This window comes from Besnoitia besnoiti (genome assembly GCF_002563875.1).
Source record: "Besnoitia besnoiti strain Bb-Ger1 chromosome Unknown contig00007, whole genome shotgun sequence".
Lineage (NCBI taxonomy): Eukaryota > Apicomplexa > Conoidasida > Eucoccidiorida > Sarcocystidae > Besnoitia > Besnoitia besnoiti.
Genome location: NW_021703915.1, coordinates 1,363,386 through 1,382,406, shown reverse-complemented (window position 1 = coordinate 1,382,406; position 19,021 = coordinate 1,363,386). Strand labels below are relative to the sequence as shown.

The window sequence follows — 19,021 nt, the reverse complement described above, 5'->3', positions numbered from 1 at the left end:
GGAGAAGAGCCGCGTTCGGTAGTCTTGTGAGAGGAAAACAGGAACGCAGAGCCCTGTCTGGCGGAGGGCACTTTGTCCAGTGCTCACAGTTTATAGTGAAGTCGCAAAGTTCCCGTTACCTCGCCCTGCGCGGCCATTGCCAAAGAGCGAGCCCGCAGCGTTTCTGTCTGCTGTAGCCTCTCCCTGCATGCAAGAACTGTGTGCATGCTTGCGCATACACGCGCAGAGGATTTCTAGACTCAGCAGTGGCGTCGTCCTCACATAAAGGTTTCACGAATGTGCTAACTTGCAGACCTGATACAGCCTCCGTTTGCTTCGTGTTTACAGGCCAGCGGGTTCCCGTGCTGCCACCCCCTGCCTCCTTTCCAACTACGTGTGTCTTGTCGCCGCGCATCTTTGTCTTCTTCGCTCGTCCAAGCTGCCGCTGCGAAATTGGAGTAGACTGCTTGCCCACGGCGCTCTTACGTTTTTATCGGAGCTTTACTGGACAGCGCGGCCGCTCTTGGGCTTTTAGTTGTAGCTACAGCATTGTCCCGTGTCGGCGGCATCCAAAATGACGCCGCGGCTTCCTGTGCCTGCGCTGGTTTCGATAGCAGACAAGTAGTTGCATTAAATGTGGCAAATCATCGGTATCATTTGTTGCGACGCGGGATGCAGACTCTCGGCGACGGTTTCTCTTGTTTATTGGTCCTTAGGCTGTCGGCTGGAACGGGGTGACCTCCTGGACTTCGCATGGCCACCGGAGCAGCACAACATGTCTGTCTCGCACTGAGACGGAGACCAACCGGTGTTGTACGAACACACTTTATGCTGGCGCACAAGAACCCTGGTTTCGCATTTCTCTCTTCTTCAGCCTTTAGAGTCAAGAGAGAATTTTTCGGAGAATCGTCAACCACGACGGGCGGCGGAAAATGCACGCGCCTCCCGTTTCTATCCCTGCGCGGCGAGATCCGCTGCGCCTGTCGGCGAGCGGCGGAGTCGACGGCGGTGCACCCTCACGCAACCCCTCGATCTCCCTCTCAGCGTGTTCCAAGAAGAGTTCATCAGGGGAAGAGAAAAGCGGCAACGAGGAAGTGTTGTGTGAGGCCGCGAGTTGCCCTGAGGCCTCCGCCTCAAGAGGCAGCCTGCTACGTCTCTTTGAGGGAGCCCGCCGCGACTGCCATCGTGTGCTTCAGCGGCTGTGCCTTTGCCAGGAAGACGTAGATAAAGCGAGTGACGCATCGGCGGGGCTCCTGGCTCCCGTACCCCGGATGTCTGCCTCCGCAGCAGACGAGACAAAGAACTCGGCCCCGCGCGCCGAGCAGTGGGAACAGCAGCGGCTTCTCACGTCAGCTCTGCAGAAGCAGATTGACGAACTGAGGTAGGGCGGCGACCAAACTTGGCGACAAACCCTACCATGTGCCTTGCGTATCGCCACAACTGACTCGCCTGGAGGGCGGTGTGTCCACTGGCGTCCTGAGCTCGCCTCGCTCTACAGTAGTGCGCGTGTCCAGCGAGCCTCTGCATGAATGGTTTGGATTCGCTCGTGCTCCCTTGACCAAACGGGAGCCCGCCTTGTCTACTGGCGAGCGAATTTCTCTCCCATCGCATCTCAGACTGCGGGGCAGGTTTTCACCTGCGCTCTACATGCACTCGACTGAACCGCGTTCACGATCCACACGCGTATGCACGTCTGTTTTTCTTTCCACTTTTTCTGCGTAGACAACCAGGCATTCGTTGTCGAGTGTGCGCCCTGTTGAGAGAGCGCCCACCCCTTCATGAGCCGTATCGGTAGGATTTCTCCCCCTTTTTGCGCAGGGCGTACGCCGACGCTCTGTCGCGGCTCTCAGAGAGCCTGCGCGAGGCCGCTGCGACTGCGCCTCAAGGGTTGTCTTTTGGCTCGCTTGACGAAGCTGACCCGACAGAAGCTGCTCACATTCTGGCCGTAGCGGCAGCACTCACAGCCACGTCTTCTGGCGAGGCCTCGGCGCTTCAGAAAGCGACTCCCGTCTCCGACCAGGTAAGATCGGTGAACGCCGTCATGAGGGTTCGCGGGGGGGTCTGGGGCTCGTATTTTACGGCGGAACGGAGCGCGCAGCCTTTTTTCTCGGATCCCAATGATCGAACTTCGGGTGGGCGGTCATCCGTCTAGCGGGGTCGAAGCGGCCTCAAAAAAGGTCTCACGTTTCTTCGCCGGCGTCTGCTCTGTGGCTGTATGAATAGGCAGGGAAGCAGGAAGCAAGCGAGGACTTCGCGAGGCTGCTCGAGGCTTTAACTGATTCCGGCGGTGAGCGTCTGGTTTTCGTCTCCTTCTGAGTCGCTTGCCAACGCGTTCTGGTCTGTCCGTACCTCTTGTTGCTCGGATAGCGAAATCTTCTTCGTCGCTCTGATACACTCGAGAGTCTTTTGTCACCATGTCGGGCATACGCTCCCGCACGACGAAAGTCGCCCAGGCTTGCCGCTGCAGTGCAAGCGCACAGCGAGCGTGCCTTACCTCCTCAGATGGAACGTCGTCTTCGGCATGCTAGAGGGCGGGGCGTCGTTGCCTCGCGTTTTCACTTGGTGTTCATCTCCTCTTCCTGTGAATGTGTGCGTTGCAGGCGCAGCCTCTGACGCACACGCCTTTGCCGCTTTAAAGGCTCGCAGCGACGCGACAGCCGCGTCGATGGCAACGAGTTTTCGGACCTTGAAGCGACGTCTGGAGGAGACTCAGATGCAGGCGCAAAGGCGCGCGGATTTCGTTATTCGCTGGTATGCCGAAAAGTCAACTTTGTGACCCAGAGACCGTTTCAGCGGACCTCCAGCAAAACTCTGCCCCGGCGTACACGGTGTACCCACAGCAAGGGGACAGGCCATAAAGTTTTCTTTCGGAGTCGTTGGCAGTCTAGGCCCCTTAGTCTTGGAACTGCTTGTGCGAGTGTGGCGTTCCACTAGCCAACCTTCCAGTGCCGGCACCCGACGACAACACGGCGCCGTTACACCACTGACCACCTCCGCAAGTTGCCAAAGTGCGGCAGAGCCCCGGGCACGCTTCTGGCTTCGAGGTGGCGTTTTCGCCTTGATTGAGGCCCGCGTGGGAGGCTGAACCTCCGTCGAGAATATCTCATATACCACCTATTTTTGCGTCTTTTCGCGAGCACAAGACGTCTCGAATGTCTCGGATGGGACTACCACCGGGGTGCACGCACGCCTGCAGTGTACAAAATGCGGAGTGGCAAGAGCCTGCGCGTGCTGCTGCGTCAGAATCTACGGAAGGCGTGAGTTCGACAGGCGTTTTGTCGCTTTCTTCCTTTGTGTGTTCCCTCTCCATCTTCAGGGCAGAGTTGTTCATCGATGGCGCCTGCGAGGTGGAGAGGCACCTGAGCGAAGCCGCGCCGCTTGTGGCCGCCGGCAGCGCCTGGGAGAAGCAGATCGACGCGGCGCTGAAGGCGCAGCAAGAGCAGAAACGCGAACTGGAAGCGCGGCTCAACAACGCGCGTCGAGAGGCAGACCAGGTGTGAGAACTCTTCTCCCTGTATCGCTCTTGTGTCGCATACGAATCGATGCTTTCTGTGAACCCACACGTCGCTGGTGTGTCCTAGACAGGGCGAGGACCTTGACTATCGCATCAAGCACCGGATGCGAGCTTCTGGGGCAGATCCGCATGCACGTCTACACAGATACAGGAGACCCGCTGTGTGTCCGCATATATGTGTACATACGATATACTTGTGTGTATACTCATAGATATATACATATGCCTATGTGGCCCTTTCCATTGGTTGCCAGAGCAGTCGCCAGCGGGGTGAGGAGGTGGCGACAGGAGCACGTGTTGAAAGCGAATTGTGGTTTTTTCAGGTAGCCAGTCGCTTGAGTGAAAAGCGGCAGCAGTTTCTTATGGCCATCGAGGACTGGACGACGGAGCGGCTCGATCAACTGACAAAGAACGAACGCATGCAGCGTCTGAACACGAGGTGTGTGTGAAAGGCAGGAGCTGTCAGGAGGGCCGGTAGAAGCGAAATCATATGCATGTGTATATAGTTGTCCGAGCAAGTTTTTTCTTCTGCAGGATGCTTCCTGCTATCTCTTCCCTAGTTCACTGTTTTCGTGTGTTGTCTGAGGGATAGGGTGAGAGGCGACGACGTCTCGCATCGCTTGAGACCTGTTACGGGGGCGTGCGGATGAGAAGATCTGTGTATATTCTTTGCATACATATACGTACATGTATGCTCTCTTGTGCGCGCGACGAATGTTGAAAAACAAGTGTGACGGCAAGCGGTGATTCGTTCTCTGCTTTTCTGCAGAATCGACGCCTTGGAGCGCCAGTTGCGAGGCTTGGCGGCGTTCTCGCCTCTCTTCATCGTGGAGAGGACTCCGAAATACGTCACGCTTCAGTACAAAGTACGCACACTCCTCTGGCGGCGCTCCCCGTTGTGGCGCACGCAACTTGAGTCAGGGCGTCGTTGCCAACGTACATGTGCACGCGGACTCCTAGATTTCACAGCGGGTTCGCGCGCACATGTATATATATGTATATATACGTATATGCATACATATATGCGGGGGCAAGGAGTGTGCGCCAGAGAGTACAAGATGAGTTTACGGCCGGAGGGCACCCCTTCATGTTCGTCCAGCTTCACGCGGGGAGGGACGGATTGTGCGGTTGGCGGTAGAAGAGGCTGCACATCTGCCGTTGCTCCGCGTCCAGTTGCGTTCCCTCTCAGCCACTGGATAGCGCGACAGACTACGAGATTTCGATTGAGGGTCTGGAGCTCTCTTTGGATGCGCAAGCGCCGCGCGCCTACAAGATTTCCTCCTTCTTCAGCGTCCGCGTGACGCCGCGGCTTACTTGGCTGGAGGAGCGACTCGAGAGGAGCATTCGCGACTACTTCGCGACCGCGTGCAGCCTGCAGCGCAGCGCCTCCGCTGCTGAAGGGGAAGACGACGAGGCAAGAGCTGTCGCTGCGGCGGATCCGCTGAAGGCGCGTCCGGGGCTCGATCGCGCCGCGAGCGGAGGCTCCCAACCCCTGCAGACCCTCTACGATGTGTCTCCCTACGGTGTGTTCCCCCGCGCGAGAGGTGGCGGCCTCGCAGACGAAAGCGGCGATCACGACGCGTCGCGGAAGAAGGGGTGCAACGACGCAGCAGGAGTGCAGACAGACGCGTCAAGCCCGGGCGAGAGCGAGTGGAAGAAGACACCTCGCGACGCCTCCGACCGAAAGACCCGCCAAGTGAAAATCTTCTCTGAGCACATTGCTGCGATCGTTCTGAAGGTATGGCAAGATGCCCGCGGGCGAGAGCCGCGGTTTGAGAAGCACCGCCTTTGCAGCCTTGATGCCGCGCGAGAAGGAGCTCTGAACGCGCTGACGTGTGTTTGCGGTCTACACGTTGCCTCGCGCACACAGAATGCGTACCAATAAACGTGTCTCGCGAAGCAACTTCACGTTCGCTCAGATTGGCGTCTGCTCTCAACCGGCTAAGCGCCGCGACCCTGATAACACGGATGCTTGGGATGCAGTTAGCAGTCTCCGTTGTGGCCGTGATGATACCCAGGAGATGTCCGCGACCTGCCTCCACATGCAGACACTGTCGGTGCGTGGTACTGATATTGAGGTCTCTCTGATTTTGATGCGCGGCTCCCCGCGCCGTTCAGCTCACAGGGCTCTGTGTAGGCGCGCCTCTGCTCACTCCACAGTCTGCTTGCTGTTTTTCTTTTCTTCGCAGACTCTAACGACGGCGTTTGCTGCGGGGGGCGAAGGGCGGCCCGCGAGGCGAAGCAGACACCACCCTTACAACTTCGCGCAAAAGGCGTGCCCAGCGCCGAGATAATCGAGCGATTGAGCAGTGTAGTAGTGTATGCGCGAGTATGAATGATGGTGGCAGCCGCTATCTCGTCGAGAGCCGCTGCTTTGTGACGGCGAGGCAGAGAAGTGGGGAGGGAAGGGGGCGAGGCGACGCATGTTCGCCCCGGGCCCTTGTGCATGTTTCGAGGAACGCGGGAGAATGTCAATTTACTGCGTCAAAACTAATCCGGGCGCGCGATTAGAGGCTGAGGTGCAGCAGGTCACAGGCGGCAACTCTTGAAACACATTACATTACTTGGCCGTACAGATTTCACCGGACACGACGAGCACGTTTCCGGAAACAGGGGACTTGTAGAGAGAAATGATGTAGAGCTGCAAGTTGGCGGTCGCGTTCAGCTACAGAAACCCCCCCTAGCAGTTTGCGCTCTGCCTCGGACGCTGTGGCGGCGGAATCTCCATAGGACAGTCCTATACCTATCTATATATATGTATGCGAATAATAAGATTCTCAAACCGAACTGCTGGCCTTCGACGACAGGTGTCGCTACTCTAGTCTCGCTCGGGTACTTCAGACGCTTGGATGGAATACTTGGGCGGCATCCCGATGTCGGTTTTTGTGCACACTTTCCTACTCTTCGGACGAGTAGCGCTAGCTGCGGTTGAGGGACACGATTTCTTGGCACTTCAGCACAAAGCGAGCCTCCGGTTGCGCGCAGTTCAGCCTCGCATGCTAGAAGATTATAACCATTTCTCAGGGACTCAGATGAAGTCGGAGAGGCACGGTGCCTCGAGTCTCAGGCACTTCTGTGAATCTAGATTTGCATGACTATTATGTGGCCGTTCTCGACTACGTTCAATGTCAGGCGTCGCGCTACCGAACTGCGCCACTGACAACGATTTCGTAAAGCGCGCACACTGAGGGTAAAAAGGTCGTCGAGAGCCCAGAAGTGTATGCCACACTATACGTGCCTCACACAACTTCGTTTTAGATTTGCTCACCAGAGAGTGCTTGCTGGCAATCAGTAACCTGCAGGTGCTTTGACTTGCAGAGGCACCGAAAGCTCCAGTGGCGTGTATACCAGTTAAGGTGCGTGTTTCCGGTATGTTGCAGAGCCGGCCCTTCTCAGAGCTTCCGCACAGAGCCACAACCGGTTTTCTTTGCCCCTGGAGGAACCGCAAAGAGCAGAAGCCGCGTTTGGAGCAACATCCAAGAGCGCAGGCGCAATATAGAGGGAAATGAGAAATCGACTGTGGTCGTGTCAGGAGACACCGTGTCCCTCGTCTAACGCGGTGTCCAGTTCTCCGCAGTCTGCGTTGTGTGGCAAAACTCGAACATCGCGTGTGGCGATTTCCTCCAGCCCGGAGCCTCAAAGTGGAATGCTGCGAGCCTAAGCGCCGAAGAAAGTGTGTGCGGCGCAAGTTCGCGTGCTGAACCGTTATCAAAGAGAAAGCAAGTCGCCCCAAAGTCTCTCTAGTTACGGGGGAGCATCCAATAAATACGGATCGCGACGAGGTGCAGATGGGAAGCCGTGGAGTGCAGTCACACTAGCTAGTGAAACTCTGGCCAAGTGACCTAGCTCGTAGTCTTCCACCCACGACAGCGAGATGGCCCTTGCGCCATGACGACTCTGCTTGCCCAGAGTCTGTCTCCAGAGGCTGTGGGCAGAGTGACGAGCAAACTAGACGAATGGATCCTGTTGCCTGTCTTCCAACATCTAGAAAGGGGCCTGAACAGAGACATCAGCTATCAAACCTCGCGTGTGCGAGGCCGACTGACGGTCAACGTTCATGGACACCGTGTCGAAAATAAGCTGAATAGATCACTCAGTTCCCGGACAGGACGGTACGGTAGACAAGAAGCTTGACAATTTCTTGTATCAAGAGCAATCCGAGAGAAACCGTCGAGTTCCATGCCAACTCTTTTGCGAGAAGGTCCGCTTCTCTCGCTATCAGGGCGGTGCCTTCTTGCGTGCATGCTTTGTACCTTTTCTTCGTGCGCGCATGCGTTCTGGCTGAGGAAGCAAGACGAATGTTGTCTTCTAAAATTCTGCTGTCGCCTGAGCTAAGTCTCGTTTTTCACGCATTTTCAATAAAAGTATGTGCACGCCCTTTTCTGTACGCTGCAGAGAAAACCTGTGGTGGAAGGTGAGCCGGCGCAAACACCCGCCGATTGCAGCCGCGAACGTCTGCCGCGCCTGTGAACCGAGTGCTGCGTACGCTGTCGCTTCAGAGTCCCGCAGAATTCGAGCATCAGTCTTTGACAGTTCGCAGCGGACGGCTGCGCGGAAGCTGGGCACCGAGCAAAGCTCAGGTGTGAGCTGCTTTTGCGCACTTCGTTTGACTGCTGGATTCCGCACGCATTCAAGCGTGGAGTTCGACGGCGAGCTCCCCTGTCCCGTCGATCCCGCTGCACTTCCCCCTTCACTCGTCCATCTGTTCCCTCAGAAGACACGCGGCATGCTCACGGCAACGAACACTCGGCTGTCCGCAGCTTCGTTGCCCGTGGATGGACGCGGATGTGTTAGTTTCGCACCGAGTCGATTCGACGGCATCTCAACGTTGTCTCGCCTGCGCGGAGCCGCGCGCGATCTCCTCTGCCCGCCAGCAGCCTCTGTAACTTGCTGCGTGGAACCCCTTCTGCGTCGGTTTCTGCAGAGTCGAGAGGCATGCGTAACTGTCCTGTGCTGGCGGCCGCATCGCTATCCCGTTTTTCCGCGAGCTGTTGCGTTTAGGGGAGTTTTTTTTTGTCCTTCTCGGTCCCCTCAAGGCCCCCCACCCCGCAGGAGGATGAGCAGCGCGACTTCCCCGTCTTCCCCTGAGAGCGTTGTGCTTCTCAGACTCAGTCGTTGAGCGGATGGATAGAGCTTTTTTTCCGGGGACATCCGAAACCACCGCTCCGGTACGTGCTAGGATGTGAAGACGCCGCAGCGCACGCTGTTGTCCGCGCTCCGCTAGCCGCGCCCCGGGTCCTTTTTTTCGGGTTTTTTTCCGCGGACTTTGTTTTCGCCGCGCTCCGCCATGACGAGCGGCTGGAGCGCCGACTTCCTGCAAGGCACCTCGGGGGCCTGGCAGCAGCAGCACCTCCAGCGTGAGCAGGTCGCGGCTCGCCTCGCGCTGCTGCGTGAACAGGAGGAGCGCGTGGAGGCCGAGCTGCAGCGTTGTCAGGCGTCTCTCCGCGAGCAACTCTGTGCGCAAGAGGCTTCCCGCTTCCCCCCCGGGGGAGGGCCTCCGCTCTCGCGACCCCTTCCAGGAGCGACCGTTGATTCCCCGGCGTTTTGCGCGGCTCCAGGCGTGCCGCTGTCTGTGCCGGCGGCGCTCTCGCCCTCGCACGGCCTTGCGCCGATGCCACCCAATCTCTTCGCACCGACAAAGGCGCCTGTCACCGTTGGAAACTCGTCCTTCTCACCGTCTCAGCCGCTTCTTCAGAGCTACGCTGTGGAAGCGCTCGCGGCGAGCGGCTTCTCCCGCGGGCCTTCGCCAGCCCGAGAGGTCCTGCGCGGCTGCGCGGCGGAGAGCCCGCCGGAGGCGCGGAGCTTGCCCTTGCTTGGGGCGTCCGCAGTCTCGGCTGAGGGCCTCGCGACCCCGCAAGCCCCTCCGGGCGCGGAGGACGAGGCGGAGCTTCGAGGGCTTCACAGCGCAGAGACCTTCGGCGCGAACGCGCAGGCGGCGCTGGAGCACCGGAGCCTCCAGCTGCTGCAGGAGAAGGAGCGCCTGAGGGAGATGCAGCAGCAGCAAGAACAGCTCCTCGAAGAACTGCAGCAGCAACAGCAACAGAGACAGCAGCAGCTGCTTCTCCAACTGCAGCCCCCCGAGGGTCTCCACTGCGGCCCGGCAGGAAAACAGGCCCTAAGGCAGTTCTTCGAACGTAAGCCTCGAGAGCTTCTCAGCGTGCTCAGCTTCAGCTAACCCGTGTTGAAAACACGGCGGCCAGCGAGCGGTATACCCACTCTGCTCACGAATGTCTCTGCATACCTCTGCCGGCGTCAGCGAGGGACGCGACACATCTGTTGATGTCCGCAGCGGCGGTGTCATCGCGGGGCCAGATCTGCGCCAGTTTTTACTTTGCTGTGCTCTGCTGGAGGCGAGACAGTGTCTCTCTGCTCAGCGATGTGGCGGGTTCGTGAACCCCAGTAGCTGGGGTGTTTGTGAGTTGCGCCTTCACGCGAAGCTGCGACGGGATACCCCTCTGTGCTAGACTGCCATAGGCCGGCTTGACATGCAGCCGCGCAGACTTGAGGGAACTTCGAGTCTTGCATGCGTAGCGGCTGGCGGGAGCGAGAGGCCAGAGCCAAAGATGCACGTCTGTGGTTTTTTCTGCTTCCTTTCCTGTCTTCAGAGGCGTACATGCTAAGCCGCCCCAGTGCAGCGCCGGCGGCAGGCTCCTTGTCTCCCGCCAGCGTCGCACTGAGTGTCTGCGGCAGATCGCGTTCCGTCGCGCGGGCGAAGGGGCCCGCGATGTCGCCCTCGACGCCCGAAGACCTTCCGCCTTCCGCGGTGGTGCCTTCGCTGCTTCCGCAGGTCGCGCCGGCGGCTGGGTATGCTTCGGACTCGCCAGCGCTACACCCGCCCCCCGGGGGCGCGCCCTCTTCGGCCGCCGTTTCGTCGGCCTTTCTCGCTTCGGCGGCCGCGCCTTCCGCCGCAGCTTCTTCGCGCAGCGCCTCCTCGCCCCCTCTCCTCTCCAACGTCTCGCCGGCCCTCGTGGTCTGCCGGCGGTGGCAGGCGACGCAAGGCCTGCGAGACGCTCGGGCGGCGGCGCTGGTGTCTCTGCTTCGCGCGATGGGCGTGAAGCGAAACGCGACCTACCGCGGCGTCTTCGAGAGCGCGCTGCGCCCTAAGTTGCTTCTGCGCGCGGCGAAGCTTCGCGCGGTTGTCCGCCGCTTCTTTGATGGCCGGCGCACGCCGGGCGCGGGGCGTCCGGCGGGCGCCGGCGACGGGGGGGCTGATGAAGACGTCGACCTCGCGCGGCTCAAGGCCGTCGTCGTGCCGCATCTCGGTGCGGAGGGCGAGGCCGTGTGGCGGGATTGGGCTCTCGGGATGCGCGAAGGGAAGAAGGCGCGTCTCTCTGGCGGCGCGCGCAGACCCCCCACGGGCGCAGGGGGGGCCTCCGAGACCGCCAAGGCTGCGGGCGGCACGCGAGACGGAGGCGGCGCCGGGACTGCCGCAGGGCGCGCGACTGCGGTCGCGACTCCCGCCTCCTCTGGGCTCCGGCGACGCAGCGGCCGGCGCGTCGCAGGCGACGACGGAGAGGCCGAGGCGGACGCCCGCAGTCGACGGGGGAGCCTTGTGCGCTCGGGGTTGGGGAAGACCGACGACGACGGCGGCGGGTTGCTTTTAAACTCCGCGGAGGACGACGGCCTGGCGGGAGGCAGCGCCGGGGATGAGGACCTGCCGCCGGAGCGACTGCGCGAAGGGCACGAAGCGCTGCGCGCGATTCAGATGCTGTATTCGGCGGTTGGGCGGCTGGCGCCGATGTTCCAAGTGAGGCCGCTGCAGCCGATTTTGGCAGCGGTGATCGAGGCGCTGCAGCCGCTGCCGCTGCCACCGGCGGTGCTGAAAATGGTTCTCGACGACACGCCGGCGGCGCGCGACTTTTACAAAATCGCCCACACGCGCACGAAGCACTTGATCTGGGTCAAGCAGCCGTGGAAGTTCTTCAGCGAAGTCTCGGCCGACCTTGACGCCTGCGTCGCGGTTCTCAATACGATGGCGGTGCCGCAGTCGGCGGCGGAGACCACCGGGGCGGTGCGGGCCGCGCTCACGTCGCCCTCGTACCTGCGTTTGCATCAGGCGCCCTCGCGTCAGCTTGCTTCGGCGTCGCCAGAGATCCCTTCCCCCTCTGCGCTGCTTCAGCAACACGTTCAGAAACTCCTAGATTTGGTAGACGGAAATCCAGCCATCTACAACCTCCTCACGCTCGTCATTCGGCTCAAGTTCATTCTCTCGCTCCTGCCGCCGCGCAGCTACGTCATCGACTTGCGAAATAACCAGCAGCCTTATCAGCAGTCACCCGGAGACACGCAGGCGGCTGGGGGGGCCACTCCGCATTTGGTGGGCGCGTCCCCCTCGCCTCCTTTGCTGCTGGCCGCAGGCGGCGAGAAGGGCTGGGGCCGTGCAGCGGGAGGCCACTACATTCCTATCGTCCCTGTCGCCAGGGATCTCGCCTCTTCTTCCTCGCAGATGGTGCCCGCGCTCCGCGGCGCCTCTTCAGCAGCGGCAGGGCGACAGGCCCCGCCTTCCCCGTCCCCCGACAGGCAGGCCTCTCCCGCGGTGTTTGCCGCCGCGCGCTCCTCCTCTGCCGCGATCGCGCGAACTGTCTCCGGCGAGTCTACGGGGCAGTCCGCCGACCCGTGTGTGCCTCCCACGAAACCCGAGCCGAGTCTCGCACGCAGTGGCGCGCCGGCCCCCGCGGCGGCAAGCGCCCCGGCCGAAGGCACGTTTTTGGGCAGCGCGGGTTCGACTCAGAAGCCTGCCTCGGACGTCGGCTTATACTCGGAGAGATCACGAGGCACGCCCGACGGCGGCGCCGCCTCGAAGGCCGATGGCGGCCTTCCGCCGGACGGAGGCGGGGGGCGGGACAGCGCAGCGCCTTTCACCCGTGACCTTGCGGGAGACGCAGAAAGAAGCGCGTCCGCAGTGCGGCGCGCGGCTGCAGAAGGTGGCGCAGTTGTGCTTGCGCCATCCCAAGAGGCGGCGGTGACGGCCGCCAGCGGCGTCTCGCGCGCGAGCCTTATTTCGAGAGCGTGGTCTCAGGCCGAGTGCCAGTGGGGCCAGTTGCGGTGTCTCTTGGCCGTCGGCTACAGAGACAAATTCAACTGCGACGACGCCGAGATGAGGACTGTCGATACCTGCTGGAGCGTCATTCTCCTCGTATCGGAAGTGATCAGGTAGGTCTGCATCGCGGCTGTCTCGCGCGTCCTCACCGCCTAGCGTCTGCGCGGCGCGTGGCGTCTACCAGGAGGCCTTATGGATCGGGGGTTGACTGCGGAGGTCGCGTGCCGTGGTGTCCTCTTAAAATGCATTTAGATTATTTCTGTGGCATGCGCGTGCTTCGCACGCGGAAGATAAGCCCGATCGGAGACCCCAGAAGGCGCGGCACCGCCCTCCCTCCCTCCTCCCCTCTTCCCCCCAGTCTCAGGTCGCCTGTTCTGTGAATTGTTTTCTATTTCTGCAGAAGCGGGACGAACTCGATGGAAAGTGCGCGGCGACGCGACGAGCTGCTCAAGAGCTCCTCGAAGTCGCCGTTCGCCACTGCAGCTGGCGGCGAGGCCTCTGCAGAGAAAGCCGTACATATTCGGGTAAGTCGAGAGACCGGCGGCGCCTCCGCAGTCACGATGTTAGTCCTCCCGATTGGCTGAGGGAGAGCAAAGGAGTAAAGTGTGGCACGGGGGCACTGGTGGTAAATTGCAACGTTTTGTTCGCTGAATATGCGATTCGTTTGCCTGAGAGCCTAGACACCGAGAGGGCTGGCGGACGCGCTACGCGCAATTCCCCGATACGAAGAGCGGCGTGGGGCTGACAAATCGGGTTTCGTGTGTTCTGCTGTCTCCGAGGAGGGTGATGTTCATTTTACCATTGTGCCCAGTGGCGACTGGGAGAGAGGATGCTTTACCGTGTATCTGTCGTGCGTATTATGGCGATTTTTTTTATCCGTGGCCCTCTAGGGGTTGACTTTGATTATATCGACAGGCGCGTGAGCAGGAAAGCCCGCGCTTACTTCGTTTTTTCGCAGAGACGAAAAACCGAAGTGAGATACGGCATCTCCTGTTTGCGGAGGGCGACTGAGTTCTCTGTGGAGGGACTGAGCTTCGTTCTTGCCGAATTGCTTTTTTCCTCGTGTCTTCAGTCTAGCAACGATCTTCTCGATGTCTGCATCGCGTTGATGCATCCGCTCTTCCTCCAAGCCGTCGCCGAATCGCTCGCGCTCTCCTTCTACCGTCCTGACTTCCATCCACTCATCTTTCGAAGCCAGGAGCGAGTTTGGCGTGCCTTCGCAGTCCTGGGTACGCGCTGTCGCCAGCCGTGCAGCTTCTTTGCGCGGCCGCACTTTGAGAGAGTGCTGCTTGCCGCGAGTGTCACGCACTGAGGCATGGCTGGAGTCGTTTCGTTCGTTGCCCTTCCGTCTCTTGCGCGCATTTTGAAGGTCTCTGCTTGTATGCGAAAAGCGCTCGAACTCTGTGTGTGCCTGCTGACTTCTCAGGTCTCTCAGCCCCGTATGTAGGCCTGACGAAGTTCATTCTCGAGTCGCGGCCGTCTCCCGCCCTGGCGCCTCCGGTCGCTCCGACGCCGCCGCTCTCACCGTCGAGTCCGATGCCTACCGTTCCTTCTCATCTCCCCTCGGGGGGGTTCGAACCTCCATTCTCTCTGCCGACAACGCCGGCCGCGTCTGTGCTCGCTGCGGGCGCCTCCGGGGGGGCGGAGGCCGCGTGGCGCGCGCCCGCGTCGCCTGCTGCGTGCCCTTCTCCCTCTCTTCGCGTGGCGGCGCGCGCCGCGGAAGTTGCGTCTCCTGCAGAAAGGCGCGCCGATGCGGAGGCGGCGGCAGCGCCAGGATATCCCGAGCCCGTCGCCAGCGAGGAGACGCAGAGTGAGGGCGCAGGTTCGATGGACAGTGTCCGTAGCGCTGGGCGCGCGTCGTCTTCAGCCAGAACGGCGAAGCCGGATGCCGTGGCGAATGCCGCGGATCCTCCGCGCGAGGGCCCCAGCGAAAAGGCCGCGGCGGCGGGCGGGACTTTGCTCCCAGTCGGACCAATCGAGTTGTCTTCGCACGTCGCAGCGGGGGGCTCTGTCTCTGGAGAGTCTTCGCCGTCGCTTCCTGCGGAGCGAGGCCCCGTGGGGTTTCCTCCATGGCCGCCCAGCGCTGCATCTGGGCTGTGTGCGGGCTGGGGGGGGCGCCCGCTGCTCCCTCCGCCGCTCCCGCATGCGGGCGGCTGGCCTCGGCAGCAGCTGAAGCGCGGCAGTGCGAGTGTGGAGGCCAGCGGGGCGAAGTCGCTCTCCGCAGACGAGCGCCAGCAGAAGCGCCGCAAGGCGGGCGGCGGCGTCGACATTCCCTTGGCGAAACTCGTTGCCTACGCGGCGGGCAGTTCGGCGGCCTTCCCCAGCGGCAGTGCCCCCCCGCCGGGGCCTGCCGCAGGCCCCGAAGCCCCCGCTTTCGCGAACGCCGGGGGGTCGGCGCTCTCGAGCTCTGTAGCGCCGGTGGCGCTGCTTCGCGGCGCGAACGGCAGGGCCTGCGAGATGTTTCGGTGTTCGTTGGCAGACTTGCGGAGTACGCACTCGTTTCTCTCGGCGTATCTGCCGCGGTTCCACACCGGCCTGTACGCCCAGTGCACGCAGAGTCTCCAGGCCTTTTTCGATCTCGCACGGGCCGCCGCGACGGCGGCCGCATGCGCGACTGGGGGGGACCAGAGCTGCTCCCTCGTCGCCGCGGAGGCCGTCGCGGCTGCGCTCTCGGGCAGCGACTGCGCTGGCGTGCCGTCCTCCGCCTCCGCGTTTTGGATTAGTGACGACGGCGACTCAGCTACGCCGTTCTCCACCGCCACGCGCGCGAAGGACGGCGCGCCCGCCGGCGCGGGTGCGCACGCCGGAGCGGCGCCCCAGACGGAGGTGCTCAGCGGCCTCGGCGAGACGCCGCTGAGTCCCTCGCTGGCTCCGCAGGTGGCGCGTCTGAAGGAGAGGCTGCGGGCTCTCGCCAGAGACGCGGCGGGCGCGTGGCCGCCGAGTCTCGGTTTCAGCGAGCCGCCGCCGGCTGGGGACGCAACGCCTCAGGAGCTGAAGCATCACGACGCAGTCCTGCCTCTCGCGAGCCTCGCCGCGACTGTTGCGGCGCTCAGTCTCCCGCAGGCAGGCGCGGGCGCGGGCGAGCCGCCTGCGACGGACGCCGGGGGCCTCGAGCCCGCGCGAAGGAGGGGCGAAAGCGAGGGTGCCGGGCGCGTCGAGCAGGCAGAAGAGGGACGGCGAGCAGCGGACGTGCCCGCGCGCGCGAGCCAGACCCAGGGCGCGGGAAGCGAGGAGAGCGGCGAGCGCGACAAGGGTGCCGAACCCAGCGCCTCTCCCCCCACAGGCACCCCCGGGTCCCGTGGCGGGCCTGCAGGGCCTCCGGTCGCCTCGCCTGCGCGCCCGCCGTCAGCCTGCGCCTCAGGCGCGCAGGCGCCTCGCGGGAGCGGGGCTGACCTCGCCGGAGCCGCGGCGACGGCAGGGCCCGGCGGCCTCGCGGCGTTCTGCGCCAAGCTCCGCGCCGCTGTGCAGCACTGCGGCGACGACGGCGTCTGTCGCCGCCTCCTCGTTGCCGGCCGCACAGAAATCGTCCTCGCGAGACTCGTAAGTCGCATTCATCCTGGGCGGCCTGGGACGGGGCAGCGTGCGGGAGCCGGCGTGGAGCTGACCAGCCGGGAGAAACCCTTTATGCATTGCCCTCTGGAGAGCATACCCGCAGGCAGACTGGGGTCTCCGTGATTTTGCGATCCCGGCTCCGCTTCGTAGCGCACGCGAAGCCGCAGGGGGGCGACACCCGCGTGGAGCTGGGTTGCCACCGGGTGCAGCTTTTACCGATTTCAGATGTGTGTTCCGGCGTTCGCCTCTCGCGTGTGTTTGGCTGGCGGCTGAGCGAGCTGTGCGTGGTTTTTTGTGCCGGCGCGGACGTCGCGTTTTTTTCTGTGTTCTGTTCGCGCGTTCTCAGATTCTCACGAGTCTGCTGCCGCTGACGGCCAAGTCGGAGGCGTTTCGAGCGCTGCAGCACGGCGTGCTTCGCCGAGTCGCTCACCAGGCTCAGGCGCTGCTGCTTCTGTCCTCCGCGCCCGAGGAGTTCGTGAAGGACAGCGAGACGACCTTTGCCGGCGAAAGCAGCGACGACGGCGAGCGTGAGGGGCCCGGAGCGCGGGGTGCGGGCGCGAAGGACCCGCGCAGGCCGCGGCGCAACTTCCGCGCGCTCTCCCTCGCCGAGGTCGACTGGCAGTTCCTCATGACGCTGCGAACCTTCGTTCGGCTCGCCTCGACGCAGCAGGAAGGAGTGAGTCGTACGCGGCGGGTCTGAGCGATGGGAGAAGCGGCTGCGTCTTCAGCGGCAATAGAGAGGCACCTGAACAGCGGGCGGGCAGAGACAGAATAGATGTCCAGCTGGGAAAACTGCGCATGTCGAGTCTAGCTCTCCGCTACGGAAAACTGCGCATGTCGAGTCTAGCTCTCCGCTACGCAAAACTGCACATGTCGAGTCTAGCTCTCCGCTGGGGGGGCCTTCGATGAGTGGGGAGCAGCGGTCAGCGCCTACTCGAGCGCGTGGAAGAGCAGCTCCTCTGGCAGGGCGGCCACCAGAAATGAAATGGCGGAGTTTCTCAGTGGCTAATATTGCAGCTTTGCAATACATACCCCAGGCAGGTGCTGTGATCCCGTGTCTATCAATGGCAGCGTGTATCTTTAGGTTAGATTCCGAGTTTGCGTCATTTTTTCTAGGTGCCTTTCCTGGGTGTAGGAGCAGCGTGTGCAAGTCTTACTGGTCGTCTCAGACCTGTCGACTCTCGCGGTTGTCTTCTGTTTCGTAGAAAGACAGTCAGCGCGACGAGTTTCCGGTTTTCACTTGGTCCGTTCGCGCTGTGTGACTGTGGAAGGCAGCTGTGCCCCGGTGTCTCGCATTGTCTCTGCAGGAGTTCGCCAGTGGAGGCTTTGCGAACGCGCTCGACGGCGGCGGCCCCACGGAAGGGGCTGCGCTGGGGGTCTTCCAGCCGGCAGTCCTCGCTGAGATGACCAAACTGCTGAGTCTGCTCGCGGAGCGCCACGCACTCTTTCTCCAGTTGAGTGTGGACCTGCTCAGGGTACGCGCGGAGGCGTAAGCGGAGGCTCTGAAACTTGAACGAACGAGCAAAGAAAAAAAAACGCTTGCGCGTGCACGCTGCGGACTTTGCGAGGGCGTGTGCATGCCGACCCGCGATTGCGCGCACAGGAGCTCGGGGACGAGTCATTTGTGACCTCCCATCGTCTTGTGAAGCGCCCTTTGGAAAGTCTCTCCTCTCTGGTGTTCGCAGCAGTGGGGAGTTTCAAAGGACGGTCTGTCGCACTCGAGTGCGTGCGTGGGGCGGTTTAGACAAGCGATTTCGTCCTATTTTTCGCGTCAAGCCTGCGCTGAGGGATCCTGCTCTTTGGCGCCGATGTGTGCGCCACATTTGCGCATGTGCACTTTGGAAACTCGTCTTTTTCGGGTGAGCATCCACGCACGCCCGCGGCGATTTCGGGCAGCGTTCCCTGTCTGTGTTTTTCTTCAGGTGCCGTCAGTCACGCGAGCCGTCGGCGCGCGTGCTCCAACACTCCTGATGCATGCGTGGAAGTAAGGCAATGGCAAAAAGGAACTCCATTTCCGCTAGCTATTTCCACTGTCCGACAAGGGAGAGACGGTCCTCAGGTACAGGGGATGTATACATTTTCACGCAGGCCATGAATCGCCGAGCGAAGACAGAGAAGAGAGGTGGATTTCTGAAGGCGAAGCGGTGTGTGCGCGCAGGGCAGTACCTCGCGCGGAAACAGGAAAAATATGTATGCTACTATGCATGCATAAATCTTTATGCATGTGGATATATGCATATGGGTTGAGGCCTTTGACTGGAGCGTACGAGAGCCAGGCATGTGCGTCCCTCCTTCTGCATTTCTTCTGATGCTTGCAGGCTTGGGAAGCGACAGTTTAGCAACAAGCCCGCAAGCGTCGAGGTAAGTTCTTTAGGTCGGCGTTTGCCGCGCGCGGCTGCAGCGAGGACGCTCCCCAAAACCTGCTGGCATAAACAGATCTCTGTCGCGGAGCGTCTGTGGTAGTTCGCTTCGTCGTTAGACTGCGAAAGCGATGCGTTTTCGCCGGTGCCGCAACAGTCAGGGGCGCCTCACAGTTTGGCGTCCGCTGAAGATCTTTCTATGCTTGTGTGTTCCTACAGAGCCTCATGTTCGCGCGGAGCTTTGGAGAGGCTGCCCGTCTGTCTCGGCTGTAAGTGGGGCGATAGGAAGAGACCTCAAATCACATGAACGTATATATATATATATATTTGTCTGTATGTATATATATGTACATATATCTGTATACGTACATATATATATATATATATATATATATGTATATATATGCATATACGTGTGAATGTGGCAAGCGTACATAAGATACATGAGGTATGCGCTGCCTGCGAAAATGGCGAACGAGAATCCAAGCAATTTTTTTTGGACGCCTTTCGGGTAGATTTCGTCTGGTGAAGTGATGGTGAAAGGGGGCTTGCAGTCTGCGTGGGGCTGAAGCCCGT

At 61.3% G+C, this 19,021-nt stretch overlaps 2 protein-coding genes across 2 annotated transcripts; both read left to right on the top strand.

The window, feature by feature from the left end:
• Positions 1-911: 911 nt before the first annotated feature.
• On the top strand, positions 912-5,787 carry BESB_072240 (uncharacterized protein; the record flags this gene model as incomplete). Its single annotated transcript, XM_029365597.1, has 9 exons — positions 912-1,360; positions 1,798-1,987; positions 2,227-2,272; positions 2,586-2,730; positions 3,296-3,473; positions 3,817-3,932; positions 4,263-4,359; positions 4,683-5,231; positions 5,683-5,787. The coding sequence occupies 9 exons, from the start codon at positions 912-914 to the stop codon at positions 5,785-5,787; spliced, it is 1,875 nt and encodes a 624-aa protein (XP_029218081.1).
• A 2,993-nt stretch (positions 5,788-8,780) lies between these two features.
• Positions 8,781-18,718, top strand: BESB_072230 (uncharacterized protein; the record flags this gene model as incomplete). Its single annotated transcript, XM_029365596.1, has 10 exons — positions 8,781-9,627; positions 10,099-12,646; positions 12,934-13,057; positions 13,606-13,762; positions 13,960-16,073; positions 16,432-16,768; positions 17,409-17,560; positions 18,008-18,069; positions 18,404-18,446; positions 18,665-18,718. The coding sequence occupies 10 exons, from the start codon at positions 8,781-8,783 to the stop codon at positions 18,716-18,718; spliced, it is 6,438 nt and encodes a 2,145-aa protein (XP_029218080.1).
• Positions 18,719-19,021: the final 303 nt, after the last annotated feature.